This window comes from Electrophorus electricus, chromosome 8 (genome assembly GCF_041902795.1).
Source record: "Electrophorus electricus isolate QZ-2024a chromosome 8, ASM4190279v1, whole genome shotgun sequence".
NCBI classification, from domain to species: domain Eukaryota; kingdom Metazoa; phylum Chordata; class Actinopteri; order Gymnotiformes; family Gymnotidae; genus Electrophorus; species Electrophorus electricus.
In genome coordinates this window covers 3,642,501-3,663,288 of record NC_137504.1, presented here as the reverse complement: position 1 = coordinate 3,663,288, position 20,788 = coordinate 3,642,501, and the positions used below count along the sequence as shown (strand labels likewise).

The window sequence follows — 20,788 nt, the reverse complement described above, 5'->3', positions numbered from 1 at the left end:
CTTAGGACACGTGGGAGAGACTTTAGGGAAACGAGACATCCGTACGGACTGCCAGCAGATCAAAGCGCAGTCCTCGTCATTGCTGAAACACTAACCCATGGCAGGAAGAGTCAAGGCCTCCCAGGGGCTGACTTACACAGGCTAAAGAAGACACTGGAGTAAAGCAGGCAAATGCACGCTGAGAGAAAAACCCCGTAAACCCCAGGGACGAGAGCAGAAAAGCCGATCATACAGTTACGTTTCCTGCGTTGACATTTCCGAAGAGAACAGCTGAATTATGGACGATTTCATTGAGGTAAACCCAAGACATGCAGGAACGCTGTTACAGAAAACCTTCTGCCTAGAAAAGGCCTAGAAGAAAGAGTTCAGCGCCATGTGATGACACTGCCTTCCATCAGCTTCACCTTTGACCCCATCCAGGCCAGTCTGAAGCATGTCCTGAAGTAGGTCCTGACTAATGCATGAAAACCTTCACTATGACACATTTCCACTAAGTGTTAAAAAGGAATCATCTCAGGAAAATGGAACATAACCCAAAGGTCAAAATGGGGTCAAAGAAAGCATGAAGTCTTTGCAACGGTCAACTCACAAAGTCCTGGCGGGAGTGCCAATATAATGCAGGTGACCGGACGATACGGCTCCTGTGAGCCAAGGCGACGTACCGGGATCTGTCCTTTGCCAATGATGCGGTCAGTGCCATCACTGCTCTCTTTGTTCATCTTTGTTTTATTGTAGCTCTTCTCATAGCAAAGCAGCCTCAGTGTCTGGGAGCCTTCTAACTCGATCTCAAACTCCTGCAATACAAAGGCCAGGGGGGCGTTACAAAGATTGCCCATACTGCAGTGTGCCAGCATAAACACAGAACTCTGCCTAACCCACATTATTTTATATGTAGCGATGTCTTTTTTTAAACACTTTTTCAAAAAAACCCTTGAGGTGTTTGCTGAAGAAAAGCAGAGAACTGCTCCCAAGGCTGACTCACTGCTCGCAAAGAAAAAGGGAGGAAGGTGGTGAATGTGAGCATGTGCCTTGCAGGAAGAGGAAAAAAGCATTTGCACTCTCTGTGGAACTTTTGCCCTCTATTACAACCCCAAGCCAAGCCACTAATGGCATTAAAAAAACTACACATCCAGGCAAAACGTCACCCTTCATTAATAGAGGACCATTGCCTTAATTCACTTGTTAATGATTTCATGTGTAAGACACTAAATAGATTTTTGCTCTAAAAACAGGAGTATGTAGTCTGTTTTCCAGCTCTCAAGTCTGCTATAAGGGGAAGACGCAATCTCACCTCATTCCACTTGGGCTCTGTGGTGTACCTGTACACCCGCGTTTTGGCTTTGTTCACAAACAGGCCGAAGGAGTCGACCTCCAGCGTACAATAGAGATCTAAGATTGGAAAAGGGCCGTCAGCAGTGGTCAAGGAAGCGGAGAAAGACTAAACCAGTACCAGGGTGTATGGAAAAAAGTGAGTGAGTGTGCGCACGCGTGAGCAAGAGTGAAGGAGTGAGAGTGTGAGCCAGACCACCAAAAAAGATGGAGTGTGACTAAGAGAAAAAAAGAACGAAGACAAAAAGAAAACGAAGAGGAAGGAAGTCAGAGACAGACAGAAACATTCACACAGACAGAAGGACTCACTTGAGCTCTGCTTGAGACCGGAGGCAGAGTGGATGATCACGGTGAGGAAGCCATGCAGGCCAGGAGTCTCCTCCTCTACAGGACAGACAGAACAAGAATATGACTCACACATACCATCTCTCACTCCTCCACTACCTAGCAGAGGTCTGTGTCAACACCGCCATGTTGTGTCTCAAATGTTAGGAACTTTTTTTTCCCCTAGGTCACAGGTGAGCTGCTGATTTGGAGATATAAATGGGCAAGATGGTGGACAGTTTGACCACTCAGCTCACAGAGCGTAGCGTTGAGGCGACTCCACCTCGTCCTAACGTGTGCCATTGATCGTGCTCACTGGACAACACCTGAGAGGTGTTGAGGAAACCTTACCTTCTTTGTTAATGCTAAGAGGGACGTGGTGGACGGTCTGGAGCTTCAGGCAGGAGTTGGTGAGCATCTGCAGTTCCATGGAGTTCAGGGAGAAGCTCTTAAAGCCTAGAACAAGCAATGCACTCAGTGTGTCTGAAAAACGAGCCACTAGTTATGAGAGGCTAATACACATTTACGGTCAAAGCCTTCCAGTGCATGGGATGGTGGATTAGTGCATTAGCTGTACACACATGGTCACCTATGTTTTCTTGTTTCTCAAACACAACACACTTGTAATGTCAGGGTTATGCATGTTAAAGAGGTCAGCAGAGGTCAATGCCCTTCGGGCAAATGATGCCGGAGAGAGAGGGAGGCCCGCCCACCGCCTGCACGCGCGGACACCTACATTTCTTCTGCTGCTCCCGGATCATGTCCTTCCACTCGGCACGCTCGTAGTCAGACGAGGTCAGGAACATGTAGCTCTGGAACACGGACAGAACACATAAACGGGAATTCAACGAGGAGAAGTAGGGCCAGTGTGTGTCTAGACGCTGGGAGAGGAAAACCGGAATGGCCGTGGAAACGGCACAGGAAAGGAGGAATGGGAAGCAATCTTCCTCCTCCCCTGGGGTTTCACACACTGGTTTTTCTCATCCCAGTGCTCCGAAACTCCATGGTGTTGTGGGGCCCAGGATGAGAAACGCCGGTCTGAAGGGGAAGCTGAAAGGGTTTCGTACCACTGGGGTGGTATACTGCACCTTGCCGTTCCTGTTGTGCACTCGGAGCGCCATGCTGGGTGAGGTTAGCAGCAGCAAGGACTCCTGTTCGGACAGCTTCTTCCTCAACCTCTCAATGACCTTCGACCCTTTGTTTGCTCTCTGGGGGAAAGGAAGAGAAGTGGAGCTAAAGGCTTTCCAGACCCGTAACTAGTGCTCCACTCGTTGGCAGCACACCTGTACAGGTGTCCCCTGGGAAAGGAACTGCCAAACTGGAACTCCTGTTTTGCCTGATCATAAATAAGCTATTCTGCTGGCACACTCCCAACAGTTGAGCATGTTAACCAATCGGCAGCCAGCTAGCTCTGCCACTGTGGAGGAGGAGGAGGAGGCCAGCCAGTTGTTTAAAATGACTGGTGGGAAGGCCATGTTACTCAGCTCTGCAGAGAAATTCTACCCAAGATGGCTGGAAATAAGCAATACGTTGTGATTATACAATCCCCTCCAGTGTCTATAGTGGGCAGTACCTTCTCTCTCTGGATCTCATTCCTGAGGGAGGAGATCTTGATCTTAATAGCGTCGAGCTCCTCGTCCGGGACCTGTGGGATAGGGAGCGGCTCGCTCTCTTCTGACGCCTGGAAGGTCAGATCAGGCAGAGGGACGTACCATTTACAGTCATACTGCTGGCTCTTCCTGAGGAGAGAGAGAGACAGCCAGAGAGACAGAAAGAGAGAGAGAGAGAGACAGCCAGAGAGAGAGAGAGAGAGAGAGAGAGAGAGAGAGAGAGAGAGAGAGACGGGAGGACGAGAAATAACCAAATAAAGCAGACAAAAATACCCTCCGAAATCTAATAAGAGAGAAATCAGAGTAGAGACGTTTGCGTTGTACAGAGGCTGCTCCCGCAGACCAGTCTCAGTTTACAGACTAAACAGACTCTAGACAAAACGTTCTCGTAATGGGGGACAACGGCAAATGAACAGCATCGGCGGCACGGAAGATGGACGCAGTCTGTCACTCACCCCCCGATCTGCTTCTTAAGCTTGGCGCACAGCAGCAGGTCGGTGAAGAGGAAGACGTGACGGAGCTTCCTCGTGCCCTCCACCAGCTCCACCATGAAGCCGTCCTTCAGGAGCTGCCGATTCTACGACGCAGGAAGCACAGCACACGGCGGCGCTCAGCACGGCTGCACAACGTATCGCTCGCGGACCGTTATCGAGATGCTGGCCTATGCACTGCCAACATGGCATGAGGATTCAATGTGCACGTGTGCCCTCTAACAAATCCTGACATTTTGTTGCTGTGCGTTGAGAAGTAAGTGTTTTGTGGGAGTTTCGATGAATCACAGCCTTCACACGCCTCAACAAACAAACAATTTTGGCCACAATAATGCAGGTAAATGTCACAGTCAAGGGTTCACGAATGTGTTTTGAATATATTACAAAGGCATATTGCAGTTTACCTGTAATATGCAGCAGTATGCGTTCACCACCCACTTTATTAGAAACATGTACTAATTTGAAAAACCTTGTTGGATGTCCAGTTAGACTAATACCTAATCTGTTGTCATTAACAAATGATCCTGCACTGGCAGACCATGCTTGCACTGCTGAGAGGGTGAGAATGATCAGATATACCCAGTAAGCACTGGTGAGAAAGATCAGACATGCCCAGTTAGCACTGGTGAGAAGGTGAGAATGATCAGATATACCCAGTTAGCACTGGTGAGAATGATCAGACATGCCCAGTTAGCACTGGTGAGAGGGTGAGAATGATCAGATTAGCACTGGTGAGAATGATCAGACATGCCCAGTTAGCACTGTTAGAGGGTGAGAATGATCAGACATGCCCAGTTAGCACTGGTGAGAAGGTAGCTGATCAACTGCATGCCAACAGGTGCACTACAGTCTGTTCTTCTACAATAATAAAATGCAGACACTTTGAAGACATCTGTAGTGAATGAGGCCACTAAACATATGCACACACTAGGTGTTTCTAATAACTTTGGACCTAATTTGGACCTCAAACCCTGTCCCCACAGGAAAGGTAGGATCGTTACCCACTACACTATACCAGCCAAAACAGCAGAAATATGTAGGGATTGACTTTAACAGTGTTCAAGATTTCACTGTTTGCTGCATTGCCGAACCTCCGGAAGACTATATATTAGCTACTCTGTGAACAGAGCTGCACTGAAAGAGCTACTGTAGTGCTGAAATTCCTTGATTTTGCCAATAGGGGGCAGTATTGTCATATTTTGACACAGAGTCACCAACCCCCAGGAAAGGGCATTAGAGAACGGTGTCTGGAAGCCTTTGTGTGATTTTGAAATGAGAGCATGCGGAGGACATTTTGAAACAGGTAAACCCTGTATACGGATCATATGCTGAGATAATGACGGGCCTGAAAGTGAAAGTTTAATAAAAACCCTAGCACGCACGCACACACACGCACGCACGCACACTCGTACCTCCTATGGCTATGGTTCATGCATCAGTGCTCCCAGAGCAACACGTCATTCCTGCAGTGAGGCAACAAAAGATGACATCACAAGCGTATCATCCAATCTGATGCCTCTACCTGCAATCCCCCTCCACAACCCCCCCACCCCCCCGGACTGGTTACCAGGACAATACACCGATACTGACCCAGACACATCATTCCCAACACACGTGCATACAAAAATGCATGCACAGAATTACACACAGCCTATGGTTACAGATCCCACAGAAGTGCTCCCAGAGTAAAACATCACTCTGAAGTGAGACAACAGAAGATGACATCACAGGCAGATCGTCCAATCTGATGCCCCCAATACATTGCTACTTGCCCAGTCACATCACTCACACACACTCACACACACACACACACACACACACAAGCAAGCACACAAGATACTACTTCCCAAGAGATGTTCCTAGTGCAGCAAGTATGTGTATGCATGTGTAGGTGTCTTGTGTGTGTGTGTTTGTGTGTGTGTGTGTGTGCGCTAGAGTTCCAGAGTCTTTACTTGGCGCTCTGGATGAATGAGGGGCACTCACACATGGCGAGCACAGCAGCTCGGCTGATGGCCTGTTTCCGGTAGAGTGCCCTGCCAACATAAGAACACGGCTCCACTCCAAATGGGCATTTGCCTCCCCAGCAAGAGGAGTGGCAACGAGTCACTGGACTCCTGATCCATCTACCCACTGTGCCACGCAATTTAAGTGTTCCAGCAGCGGTTGCTGAACAGTTGGGAGAGAATAATAAAAGCAGACTCTTAATACTTGACTCAGCTGTTCTGTCTGGGTCTGAGAAGAAAAGCAGCAACTCGGAGCTGAAAACCTAAAAGGGGAAAAAGAAAAGGGGAACACCTAAAGGTGACCGTGGAAGCCCCACATGCCATTTGAAACAGAGCTGCGTTTCAGATCTCACCCCAGAGCACGCCAATCTGACTCTGAACAGCTCCTAGCCACAGCGGCTGCGCATGTTCCCTAGGCTCTCCCCTCCAACTTTCTGGTCCTTCTTCACACAGGACATCCAACAATAAGTTAATATCAAACAGCCGTCTGAAAGAGGAATTCTGAGATTAAAATGAGTTGATCCCAAAGCCCCGCTGAGTCAGATCAAAGCAGACGGATTCGTGGGAATGAACCAACGCTGTCTGGAAGTAACGCTTGCCTAATGACATCACCGGTGGCTGATGGGAGCAGGGATTCTCAGAAATGCTGCTCAGAGGGTCTGCGGTCAGATAACATGGGTCCTCAGAGGGGGGAGAGACATGCAAAATTAAGGACTGGATCACCAGGGATCCACCATAAGGGTCATGAGAGCTGGCTTAAGAGCTTCTGATTGGCCGGTTGCAGGCTCAGGCTGAACGCACCAGTCCCCACGTCTGGAGGTTTACCCTCACACCAACGAGGCCTCTCAAACCCGCACTTCAACGAGCGTCTGAAAGAGCAGTCAGAAACAACGGCTAGCTGGGTAAAAAAAAAAAAAAAAGAAAGAAATAGAAAAAAAGTTTAAATCTGTTATTTAAACACACAGGGAAAAATGTATGTCTTGTCTGGAAATACTTGCTGCTTGCTATCAGTATATGCCACTGAGTAGTTGCTGTAAAATATTAACATTTATATTTATTTATCTTAAACTAGCAATCTAATTTTAACTCTGCCCATGTTGGATTAAATCTTATTTAATAATAATTATTAAATAAGAAGGAAATAAGTTGCTGTTTGTGACAACAAAATGATGTGACAGTAATGGTGATGTGTCAGCTCAGAGTTTCTCAGACTGAAAAGACAAAATCAATAGAAATTGCAGAGTGCTACTCACCCTGAAACAGACCTCAAAAGACAAGACAGGAACAAAAAAAAAAAACAAAAAACAGTCACACAAACACACACACATGCACACAAACACACAGGCATGTGCACAGCACAGTGCATAAAGCTGAATTAATCCACTGTCCTGCACACAGGACATTCCAGAACAACACAAGCTACTCACACACTATTCTACCCCCACTATTACCACCACACACACACACACACACACACTCCTAACATGGACATGAATGTCTTGCTTCCTCCATGTCTGAGGAGGATTTGCTCATCAGGGCAGCTGTCTCTGCGCATCACATGCCATTTTCCTAAAGTCCGCCACCAGTAGCCATCTTGCATAATTGCTGATGACAAGCACAATTAAATGATGCAGCTATAAAAAAACCAAAAAACTTTTAATTAAAAAATGACAACAATAAGTGCCTTTACATCCAGCAGTAGTGCATTCGCTTTACACTACAAATGCCCCTGTATGTACTAGAATCAGAATACACATGGTTAGTCATTTAGCTGTATTCTTGTCATCTGATACATATTCCAAGAAATGAATTTCCCCTTTGCCTTGATAAAACATTGCACAAGCAATTCCACATTATCTGACCAAATCACAGAGTTTATAGTATACTTACTGAGCATTGCATTGTTTACAAAACACAGCCAGCTCTGTGGGGTCTTACAGCACCCATTCTCTCTCCGTCTCCCTGAAACTACAGAAAGCTCCAGAACACCTGCTACACTGTACCAATACTTAGATCTGGTTGTACCGACTGTCTCAAGAACTACAGGCCCGTGGCACTCAATGCACACGCAGCTCACCATCTTTGAGAGGCTGGTTGACACGCCAGGAGCACACAGGTATGGTCGACATTCTGATTTAAATGCTTCACACTTGGAACAACAATGTTTTGGGGTTTTTTTATTTCTTAAGTGCTTTCAACACAATTCTTCGTGCACGATTCACTAGGAACCAGTGAAGGGCAGTGAAGGTAGCCTCAAACACACATTAGGACACAGCTTGTGAGGCTCCAGGACGGTGGTGAACAGGACTGGGACACCAGAAGAACTTTACCGTCCCCTTTCCTCTTCACTTACATTTACGGCATTCTGCAGACACTCTTATCCAGAGAGACTTACGAAAGTGCTTTGTCATAGCCAGTATAGTACGTCGCAGTTCAAGATACCAATGATCTAGAATGCTGTTTAAATACAGGAATCGGTGCCGATACCTAGAAGTGCTCAGACAACGATAAATGCAATAAACAACACCCTGCAATAAGTAAAAGAGTTTCAGTTACTCGATATAGGTGCAGGATCAGTGGTCATTTAAATACTCCATAAACAGATAGGTCTTCAGTCTGCGTTTAAAGACTGCAAGAGTCCTGCTGTCCAAACAGCCAGCGGAGGTTCATTGCCGCTGGATTTAGCAGATAGGAACAGAGAGGAGGACTAGGCAACATTCTGAACAATCCTGTCCATCCTCTCCACGACAACACATCCACGCACACCTTCAGCCATAGACCTACCTACCTATCTATCTAGAATTGAGAGAGAAAGTGAGTGAGAGTCAGAATGTGTGTGGGATGGAGCAGGTGGTTTCAGGTCATAGAGGGTAATGAAACATGACATCACAAAATGACATCATCTGCAATGATCTCCATATGTGTATGTGTGTAATCTGTGTCACTGAGATATGGTAGGAATTTGGTGTGTACGTGTATTTGTATATAGCTCTGGTTATGTAAGCTGCAGGTGGGATTCATGTACACATGCATTCACAGTGCTTTGTGCACTTTTTTTTGGAGGGGGGGGTGTTTGCGCTGACAACATGAAGCGTTTGTGGGGGCGTGCAGACGTGGGCCGAGGTGAGTGCACAAGCACACTAATGTGCACGGTGCAGGATTGTGATGTTTCTGTGACGGAGTTCAAACGATGCCTCCACACTGCAGAGTGTGTGTGTGGGGGGGAGCAGCACAATGTGCATGTTAATTAAGCAGCTTCTGCCTGGCCCCTCCCCCCACGTGACCCGCGTTGGTCCCCAGGGCCCCGCCCATCCCAGATCTTCTTCCTCACTTTCTCATGCCAGGACACACCTCCTCAATGCATTGCCATCATCCTGCACACTGTGCACTTCTGATCTGCACCGCTGCGCTATAAAACACAGCTCAGCGTTTTTTGTTTGTTTTTTTTCCTAGGACTACCTGCAAAGTCGTTTTGACCAGACACTGCACCGATGGCCTACAGAGCCTCACTGGAAAAGACCAACGGTCTCCCTTCACCCAAACCGATGGCTGACATTTTTACCGGGTGTTTGGGAAGGTGTTTTCTGGATTGCTTCTGTGGTCAGTGTGAGATGTAAGAACATAACTGATCTGTTTCAGTGTCAGAAAAGCCTCACTGCTGTAATAAGGCTGGCGATATCTCTTCACAAGGGCATGGTTAACAATAGCACAAAGACAATAATGAGGTCCACAGCAAGCCAGTGATTCCTATCTGCTCCTTTGATGTAAACATCATCAATATTTGATGATCGGTTCGGTTTGTCCACCAGGGACTCCGTGTGGTTTATGATTGGATTGTGTGTGTTTTTTTAAGGGAGGAACCATCACTTCACGAGAGGGCCCATCTCATGAATAATGAACGTAATGCGAATCACAGAGACTTGGCTCGTTAAGGCGCATTACACGCAACCCTTCCTCGCCATCAGTCAAACGACAACAATTCATCCAACAGTCCCACAAGACTGCACTGCTGGAATGAAGGGGGTGGAAACTGTGTGTGTGTGTCTGTCTGGAATTAAGACAGACATTTGTGTGTGTGTGTGTGAGAGAGAGAGAGAGAGAGAGAGAGAGAGAGAGAGAGAGAGAGAGAGAGAGAGAGAGAGAGAGAGTGTGTGTGTACTGGGGATTCACCCAGTTGAGCAGGTCTTCTTTCTAATTGCAGTTTTGAAAACAGACGTGTCTGTAATACAGGCAGAGGGTAGCACTCCCTCCTCTGAGGTCAGCGAGGACACTTCCTCCATCACAACTTGATAAGATCATAATGACTAAAGGTCATTAAAACCAAATAAGATGATGACTATGTAATACATCTTAATTATACTTTTGATCCACAAGCACAAACATGAAAGATTAAGAAAGAATAAAGTTGTGTGTGATGCACAAAGGCATGTGATACACACCCACACACCACACATGAGCACGCACACACACAATTTAAACGGATTCCACCCAGACCAGCTAGCAGCGGGACAAGAACCCTGCGAGTGCTCATTCATTGTTATCCACGTCAGCCGTTGTAGTATTCCTTCAGGAAAGAGGCCGAGAGAGCAGGCAGCATCTCTCCCCACCTGGCCCCAGATCACAGGTGAAGATGACTACGCCCCCTGGGCAGGTGCCGGGAGATGGGAGGGGCCCAACACAGGCGACGATGACCACGCCCTCTGCTCACCTCGCCCTTTTTCACAGTCATGGCCTGCCGGCGCGGTGTGCTCTCCTCATTAATGCTGGACAGGAAGTTCTGAGAGATACGCAGGGCATCCTGCAACAGTGGGTGGTCCGGATGACTGGAAGGGGTGTGCTTCAATAGATCCTAACACACACACACAAACATAACACACACACACACACACCCCATAACACACACACCCCATAACACATACACCCCACACACACCCCATAACACACACACAACACACACACACACCATAACACACACACACACACACAACACACACACACACCATAACACACACAACACACACCATAACACACACACACACACCATAACACACACAACACACACCATAACACACACACACACACCATAACACACACACCATAACACACACACCATAACACACACACCATAACACACACACCATAACACACACACCATAACACACACACCATAACACACACACCATAACACACACACACACACACAACATAACACACACCCACACATACAACATAACACACACCCACACATACAACATAACACACACACACATACAACATAACACACACACACACATACAACATTACACACACACACACACAACATAACACACACACACACACACACAACATAACACACACACACACACAACATAACACACACACACACACACACAACATAACACACACACACACACAACATAACACACACACACACACACACAACATAACACACACACACACACACACAACATACACACACACACACACAACATAACACACACACACACACAACATAACACACACACACACACACACAACATAACACACACACACACACAACATACACACACACACACACACACACAACATACACACACACACACACACACACAACATACACACACACACACACACACAACATAATACACACACACACACACACACAACATAATACACACACACACACACACAACATAATACACACACACACACACACACAACATACACACACACACACACCATAACACACACACACACACCATAACACACACACACACACCATAACACACACACACACACCATAACACACACACACACACCATAACACACACACCATAACACACACACCATAACACACACACACACACAACATAACACACACCCACACATACAACATAACACACACACAACATAACACACACCCACACATACAACATAACACACACCCACACATACAACATAACACACACACACACATACAACATAACACACACACACACAACATAACATACACACACACACACACAACATAACACACACACACACACACACAACATAACACACACACACACACACACACACAACATAACACACACACACACACACAACATAACACACACACACACACAACATACACACACACACACACACACCATACACACACACACACCACACAACATACACACACACACACACACACCATACACACACACACACACACACAACATAACACACACACACACACACACACACAACACACACACACACAACACACACACACACACACACACACACACACACACACACACACACACACACAACACACACACACACAACATAACACACACACACACACACACAACATAACACACACACACACAACATAACACACACACACACAACATAACACACACACACACACACAACATAACACACACACACACAACATAACACACACACACACACACAACATAACACACACACACACAACATAACACATACACACACACACACACACACCATACACACACACACACACACACAACATAACACACACACACACACACACACACAACACACACACACACACACAACACACACACACACAACATACACACACACACACACACACACACACAGACACACACACACACACACACACACACACACACACACACACACACACACAACACACACACACACACACACACACACACACACACACACACACACACACACACACACAACATAACACACACACACACAACATAACACACACACACACACACACACAACATAACACACACACACACACACAACATAACACACACACACACACACACAACATAACACACACACACACAACAACACACACACACACAACATAACACACACACACACACACAACATAACACACACACACACAACATAACACACACACACACACACAACATAACACACACACACACAACATAACACACACACACACACACACACAACATAACACACACACACACACACACACACAACATAACACACACACACACACACACACAACATAACACACACACACACACACACACACACACACACACACAACACACACACACACACACAACACACACACACACAACATACACACACACACACACACACACACACACACACACACACACACACACACACACACACACACACACACACACACAACACACACACACACACACACACACACACACACACACACACACACACACACACACAACATAACACACACACACACAACATAACACACACACACACACACACACAACATAACACACACACACACACACAACATAACACACACACACACACACACAACATAACACACACACACACAACAACACACACACACACAACATAACACACACACACACACACAACATAACACACACACACACAACATAACACACACACACACACACAACATAACACACACACACACAACATAACACACACACACACACACACACAACATAACACACACACACACACACACACACAACATAACACACACACACACACACACACAACATAACACACACACACACACACACACAACATAACACACACACACACACACAACATAACACACACACACACACACACACAACATAACACACACACACACACACACCATAACACACACACACACACACACAACATAACACACACACACACACACACACAATAACACACACACACACACACACAACATAACACACACACACGTACAACATAACACACACACACACAGACATACAACATAACACACACACACACAGACGTACAACATAACACACACACACGTACAACATAACACACACACACACACAGACATACAACATAACACACACACACACAGACATACAACATAACACACACACACACAGACATACAACATAACACACACACACACAGACATACAACATAACACACACACACACAGACATACAACATAACACACACACACAGACATACAACATAACACACACACAGACATACAACATAACACACACACACACACACACATACAACATAACACACACACACACATACAACATAACACACACACACACATACAACATAACACACACACACACATACAACATAACACACACACATACAACATAACACGAAATGCCTTCTTAAGAATGGACCAATTGCAAATGTGCAAATATATACAAACATATATGTAACATTATACACACACACATTAACTTACATGTAAAACTAGTGTGCTCCTGGTCACTCTATCCACCGGTTTGTAGAGGAGAGCTAAGACATGACAGCGCACACACATACAAACACACACACACACACACACACCAACAGCAGTGACTCAGCAGGACAACTCAATCTTAAACCTAAAATGGCATTTTTTTTCTGTAACAAAATTTTCTTTGGCAGTTATAGTTTCCACATTTGTATGTGCTGTACATATTTTGGCCTGCCATTACTATACCCTGTTACCTCCTTATACAGCACATGTAAACGGCGCAGAATAAAACCAGTACCATTTATGCATGGGTTCGCATGTAAAATAACTACACCTTTAACGGCACCGGTCACTGATCACACACTGACTAAATACTAATCTTCCATGTGCTCACAACGTAATGACAAGCAAACAGACATCAAGTATGGCTGTGTCATGGCCATGAGCGTCTTTGTCTTACTGGCCAATGACAGAGGAGCTATTCTACGACGACGGGACCACAAATGAAAGCTGTCTGACAGGTGTATTTCAAAGGCTCTTACTCTCCAGTGAGTACTTGGCAGTCTGATCTTTGCATTCCTTGGTGCTTCGTACCTTCAGGTTCTACAAAGAAAGCACAAGTGTGAGATGACAGCAGCTACTCTCGGCATGCTGGGAAAACGATATCCCTCCCTTACTGCTGATACCCCTCCCTTACTGCTGATACCCCTTTCGTACTGCTGATATTCCTTTGCAGCTGGTATTTCTGATTAACCCCAGTCTGCCATGTGCTACAAATCTTCACTGCTCACGCTCCCGTCTCTGGTTCCCAGTAGCACCATAACTCTGAGCATCATGAAACTTCTTAGTTGGTGTCTGAATGTAAAGACGTTACATGTGAGCTGCTGGGCATCTTGCAGTCTCGCAGGTATCTTTTCTGCACGTGGGGGGGGGGGGGGGAGGGGGCTCGAGCTTGTGTCTGCTAGGGGGAGTCGGCACATTAGGCCGTCACACCATACATGCGTACGTGGAAGAGAGTGTGCATTTCAGCGCAAGCTCGAGGTTCTGAAAACCCACTCAACACAAGACAGCCCCTCTGGCTTTCTCCACCTCTCTATCCCATTAAATACACAATTATCCTAATGTTCAGTTCTGCTACTATCAGGGGAACTGGGGGGGGGGGGGGGGGCTTATTGTAGTAGATGAAGTAGTATCAGTTGACAATGCTCCACTGGGGGGTACAGGAGTGGGCTGAACTGGGGCTGAGCAGTGCTGGGTAGCCTGTGTTTTACACGCTTTCATTCCCTTTAACGTTCAGCCGGGCCCACGAGGACAGAGGCTCCCGGTTTCCTGCGCTTTAAATGAGGGACTGTCTCCATCCACCGTGACTGAGGAGTCCAGAAAGCTGTTTCACTCCATTACAGGAAGACACCCCATTTGGGCAAGCGAGATTCGAGGTCACGCTACTCCCTAAGTGACCAAGCCAGTGACCCGTGCCTATTCCTGTCTTTCATCTGCTAAAACATCACGTGTGAACGAGTCTAAAAACTCCAGCCTCTAAATTGTTTTTGCTGCTGCTCCTAAGCTGGATCTGGTGCTAATGCAAGCGGGGAAAAACTGGCCCACAAAAAGCCCGAGCATGCTATCGTAGCCAGGGCCGGCGTGGGCGGGGCTTACCTCAGAAATCTCAGCGAACTGCGCGTTGGCTTGGCAGCACTTCTCTGCAGTCTCCACTGCCAGTTCGTAGTTGTCCACGAAGGCCCGGTACACCCCCAGCTGGCTGGCCTGCAGGGGACACAACAGCCAATCGCATTCGCACGCTCTTTTCCACCTCCCTGTGTGGAGTGGACGGCGGTGGTTCCCGCCACCGGCCCTGTGAACCCAACTCCAACCCACAGCTGATCGCCCCCAACAGCACAGGCCGAGAGGCAGGACACCGGCAGCACCACCGCACACGCCGGGGCCGCCGCCGAGCGCTACTGGAGGGCCAGCAGCGGTTGCCATGGCAGCGAAGGCGGGCTCTCGGGTGAGCAATTGATGTGCACGGCTGGCGCTTGTAAAAAGCACATTTGAAAATCTAATTCAGTCATCCAAACTCATGAGCCCTGCCCCGCAGCAACGCAATTTATCTCTCTCCAGCTTAACAGCGCAATCAATCCCCTTAAACACAAGTATACATGGGGATGATGAAGGGTCTGATCTGTGTGTGTGTGTGTGGCATGTGTGTGTGTGTGCGCGCGTGTGGATAGAAACTGTAAGCCAAAGGAGACCAACAGATGGAAAATCTGCAATGCCCAGTGTCGGCTGGTATCAGCCTGTATCCACTGACAAATGGAGCCTGATATCCTCTGTTCAGGCTAGTTCATTTATCCATGGTTTTGAAAGCCATGGTAGACCCTGATTGTGGAAGCCTCAAAACCATGATGCCCTGCTCCTAAAAGACATGATACATGTGCTGGAATGCTGTAAATGACTTACACAAATTACCCATAAACAAACACCCGTAGCACTGGGAGGCTAAGCTGCTACTTTCCCCTCCACCGAGATCTTAGCCTGAATCACAGCCACTTCCTCTTTTATTGAACCAATCACCAGACGCCAAGCTTCACTGCCTGCTCATGACTCAAAGCTCATTGGTGCCTTGCAGCAGACTCAGCCCGAGACTCTCTCTTGCAGTTTAGCGGCAGGCTGCAAGTCCATCTCTGCGCCTGGGAACGGTCGCTCCGGGTCACCATCCATCAGCAGGGCGGAGCGCAGCAAATTCCAACATGGAAATCTCATCACGGCCGCCGAGTCGGACGGCGAGCGGGACAGTGCGGGGCCAAGCAGAGGAGACAGAAGACAGAAGAGTAGGCAGCACACACTGCGCCTGCGAGATCAGCTACCACAGGAGGATGCTGGGACTTCTCTGTCCCAAGGAGAAGACAGCAATGATGGAATGGTGAGAGTGCAACAGTGGAAGTACAAGACGACACACACTTCACACGTCAGACGTGTGCATAAACAGGCTTGTGCGTAAGCTGAGGAGTCACCGTCACAGAGACTGATGGAGACACACACACACACACACGCGCGCACGCACGTATCAGCTGGCAGCGACAGCCCAAAAGAGCCAAACACAGCAATGCTGTCTGCTGCTGACACCCAACGCTCACGTCTCCACGTATCGCGTCACAATGACAGGAACACATGGCCAGTCTATCTAGAAGTGGCGCCGCGTCTTCGCTGCGACGTCTACCGTGAGCAGAGATGGAGCAGGGAAAAAGATCTGGCACTGAGAGAGCACGCAGACCACTGGGGGCTGGACAATCCGCGCGGGGACACCGTCGTCATCCACCCAAGCATGACAACACGCATTCAAAGTGCTTTCTCCAGCAGCATTATGCCTGCAAACTCTCATTAACGGCACCTGCCTCCCGTTCCCACCTTTCCGATTTGCACCGTCTCCCTGAACGCGAGCTGGCAAGTGCGGGAAACACCTCTGCGCCAGCAGGACAGGAGCTCACGTGGAGACTGCGTGTGAACGCGTCCGTCCCGCTCGCTCACTCGCTCGCTCCCCCCCTGGAGATCGGCCTCGCGGGGAGGCCTTTATCTCTCCTCGGCCTCCCCTTTCTAATCTCCTTGATGGGCTCCTAGACAGAGCCAGAGCGGAGAACGTCGGGATAGCCGATAGCCTCCGGTTAAAGGGACTGTCCAACCAACCGAGTGACTGGGAAAAGCATTACACAGCAGCTGCTGCCATAGCGCATTCATTGTGGTACTGCCATAGCGCATTCATTGTGGTACAAAATAAGGAAAATGAGTAAGGAGGAAAAATGAGAGAACAACAACAACAACAACAACAACAACAACAACAGCAAAAAGTGGAGTATTTTCTGTACACACTGCCCTGAACAGAGAAAGAAGGCACTGCTCTCAATAGTAACCAGGGACAGAGAGACAGACAGACAGTTGAGAGAGATATGGGGAAATCACAGTCCCTGTACAGTATATCACCCTACTAACAGCCGTCTCTCAGTGACACAAAGCATATAGTGTTATATTAGCCGAGGTGGCCACTGCAGAAAAAGGATGGCATTGTGACCGTGTTCTACTGTATGCTAGCCACAGCCCCCTGTATAAGAGGCAGACCGGCATATAATGGGTTGCTTTAAAGAAATAATTAGAGATTCTTCGAGATTTACCACAATGAGTGAGATGCTCAGATGTAATGTACAGCAGAAGTAGTGTAGTTTGGCCCTGTGTGAGAACCCACCCGTTCCGGCATGGCACCCACCTGTTCCGGCATGGCCAGGGATCTGGGTTTTCAGCACGTCTAAACATACCTCACTGTGCGCACAGCCTTCCTGGGGCTTCCCAGCTATTGGCACTGTCACTTTAAATGCACGGCGAAGGGGAAACCGGAGAGACTGACTCACTTGTTTTTGGAAGAGATCTCCTACGCACTGGTGGTGGCTCCACTGTTGCACTCTGGGAAGGAGGCCGTCATAGAACTCCTTGTGGATCTCGTAGAGCTCGGGCACTTTGAAGAAGATGGTCTCTATCTGCTGGACAGTCAGCACCGGCTGGGACGTGGTCGCTGCGGCCTTCAGAGGTTTCATGGGCTGTAAAGCAGAAGAACCTGCCGTGTAACTTTTGGCAAGTTTTGCTTGTTTGATTTTAAATGCCCCCTGGAGACCCTTAATTCCCACATGTAATTATTCGGTCTGAAACTTAGGTACATCTGAACCATCTGGTAAAAGGAATGATGGGTGATTTTTTTTTTTTTTAGTTTACAGGACTGGCATGAAGACTCTAAAATGGGAGTGTTAAATCACCTCAGTGACCTGATCAGATCTCATCACCACACTGAACACCCACACTCACACACCCACACAGTCGCACTACCTTATATACACAACAGCACCACACACACACAAATTCACACCCACACCAACCACACACACACTTTCACAGCACGCATACATAATCTCACAAGCACGCATATACTTTCACACTACATGCACAAAATTGCATCACACACACAAATTCACACCCACACCAACTCACTGATGGCTGCCAAAGACAGATGGGCTCAGTTTCTGTGGGATTTCCAGCGTGTCAGTAACCTCTCCCCCTTTAGTATCTTCAAGCCTGGACCTAAGCCGCTCCCATCCCTCATTAACAAGTGCATTTTACTGCAGACTCTTAATCAAAATTATTAAATTGTTGACCCATCCCAGCTCAGTCAACAATTTAATTGCACGATGATGCAAGATTTTTATTAGCAATTTTGCGACAAATGTACTGGAATGTTTCCATCGGTGATATGCTATAAAGACGCAATTGAGTAAAGGCTGCAGAAGAGCAATGGGGCAATAGTATAGGCGGAGAGCCCTCACCAGCAACAGCGCCTCCAGGTGGCTGAGGTAGGTCTCCTCACTGGCCAGGATGGCAGACAGAACCCACTTGCGCATCTCCAGTCCCTTCTCCAGGTCCAGCTCTGCCTGCGCACAGAGTCAAAGCACCTGTAAGCAGCCTAAGAGAAGCTCCATCTCCAGCGTCTCCTCTGCTCTGCTCCAGTGTCTTTCTCTAGTATTCAGGTGTGCTTGTAGAAGCAGGTGGGTCAGGTGTGTCAGTCCAGGAGAAGCATTACATGTGTACTTGCCATTTACATGTCACCAAACTTAAGGAAGCTTAAAATACGACGGCGCGGTTGGCACTGGTCTCAGATGTATTTGTGCTAGTGTCCTTTACAGAAATCAGCTTTCAAGAGAATACAGGCCAAGATCAATTAGACCTTACAAAACCAGTACACAGACCACAGACCTAACATCCACCCACAATACACTGGTTTGTTCCTCAGTATACGTGTCTGTGAGTGGATGCACGAGTAATGTGGTGTAAATAAAACTGAAAAGCTCATTTCCACGTCCACTGCACAGGTAGAAAGAACTGTGAGCACAGCAGATGTCAGTGATGCTCTCCAGAGACACTTTGATCCAGAGTTCAGGAACAGGGACATTCTTTTTTTTTCATATTACATTTTTCCCTCTCTCCCTTTAAGACTCTCAGTCTGCTGGAGAAGATTAACTGGACTGTCATATTGGAAGGCATATACACACACACACACACACACACACACACACACACACACACACACACACACACACTTGGAATGGTAAGATTTATAACTTTTAATGTTGTGCAGTCATGGACATCAATCCCCAGTCCAAATACTACTAAGAGAGCACAAACACTAATAAGTATTTTTCAGTGTGACTACCTTACACAAAGGTAATATTAATATTATTGTTAAATAGAAGTTCATTTTGAAAGTGACTTTCAAATGCTTTTCATATGGCCTTATATGATTATATAGTTTTAGATTATATAGACTATTTACAGTTGAGAAATGTATTTACAAAATGAGAGGAAATACAATATGAAACCTAAGATATAAAACTAAGGCTGCATCTTAGTGGGATGGTTTATTCTTGATCTTTGGACCCCTGCATCTTAGTGGGATGGTTTATTCCTGATCTTTGGACCCCTGCATCTTAGTGGGATGGTTTATTCCTGATCTTTGGACCCCTGCATCTTAGTGGGATGGTTTATTCCTAATCTTTGGATCCCTGCATCTTAGTGGGATGGTTTATTCCTAATCTTGGGACCCCTGCATCTTAGTGGGATGGTTTATTCCTGATCTTTAGATCTCCATCTCCTCTCCTCAGTGAGAAGACTTTAATCTCCACATTATCATTTTTTTATCCATCCAAATATTAATGAAATCCTCGCAGAGATCTGACACAC

General features: G+C 47.1%; 1 protein-coding gene across 3 annotated transcripts in view; it reads right to left on the bottom strand.

The window, feature by feature from the left end:
• Nucleotides 1–20,788, bottom strand: part of bcr (BCR activator of RhoGEF and GTPase) — a 66,505-nt gene that overhangs the window by 12,306 nt on the left and 33,411 nt on the right. For all 3 annotated transcript variants that reach the window (XR_014124821.1, XM_035526924.2, XM_027004146.3), the window contains exons 3-16: nucleotides 19,378–19,482; nucleotides 18,415–18,600; nucleotides 15,674–15,781; nucleotides 14,560–14,620; nucleotides 14,024–14,076; nucleotides 10,466–10,606; nucleotides 3,719–3,840; nucleotides 3,227–3,392; nucleotides 2,742–2,861; nucleotides 2,390–2,465; nucleotides 2,005–2,109; nucleotides 1,639–1,713; nucleotides 1,292–1,389; nucleotides 663–794 (exon numbers count right to left, since the gene is read on the bottom strand). Coding sequence is in view for 2 of the 3 variants with exons in the window: in XM_035526924.2 (XP_035382817.1) it covers nucleotides 663–794; nucleotides 1,292–1,389; nucleotides 1,639–1,713; nucleotides 2,005–2,109; nucleotides 2,390–2,465; nucleotides 2,742–2,861; nucleotides 3,227–3,392; nucleotides 3,719–3,840; nucleotides 10,466–10,606; nucleotides 14,024–14,076; nucleotides 14,560–14,620; nucleotides 15,674–15,781; nucleotides 18,415–18,600; nucleotides 19,378–19,482 (1,548 nt within the window). In the remaining variant the exon portion in view is untranslated. The remainder of the gene's footprint in view (nucleotides 1–662; nucleotides 795–1,291; nucleotides 1,390–1,638; nucleotides 1,714–2,004; nucleotides 2,110–2,389; nucleotides 2,466–2,741; nucleotides 2,862–3,226; nucleotides 3,393–3,718; nucleotides 3,841–10,465; nucleotides 10,607–14,023; nucleotides 14,077–14,559; nucleotides 14,621–15,673; nucleotides 15,782–18,414; nucleotides 18,601–19,377; nucleotides 19,483–20,788) is intronic.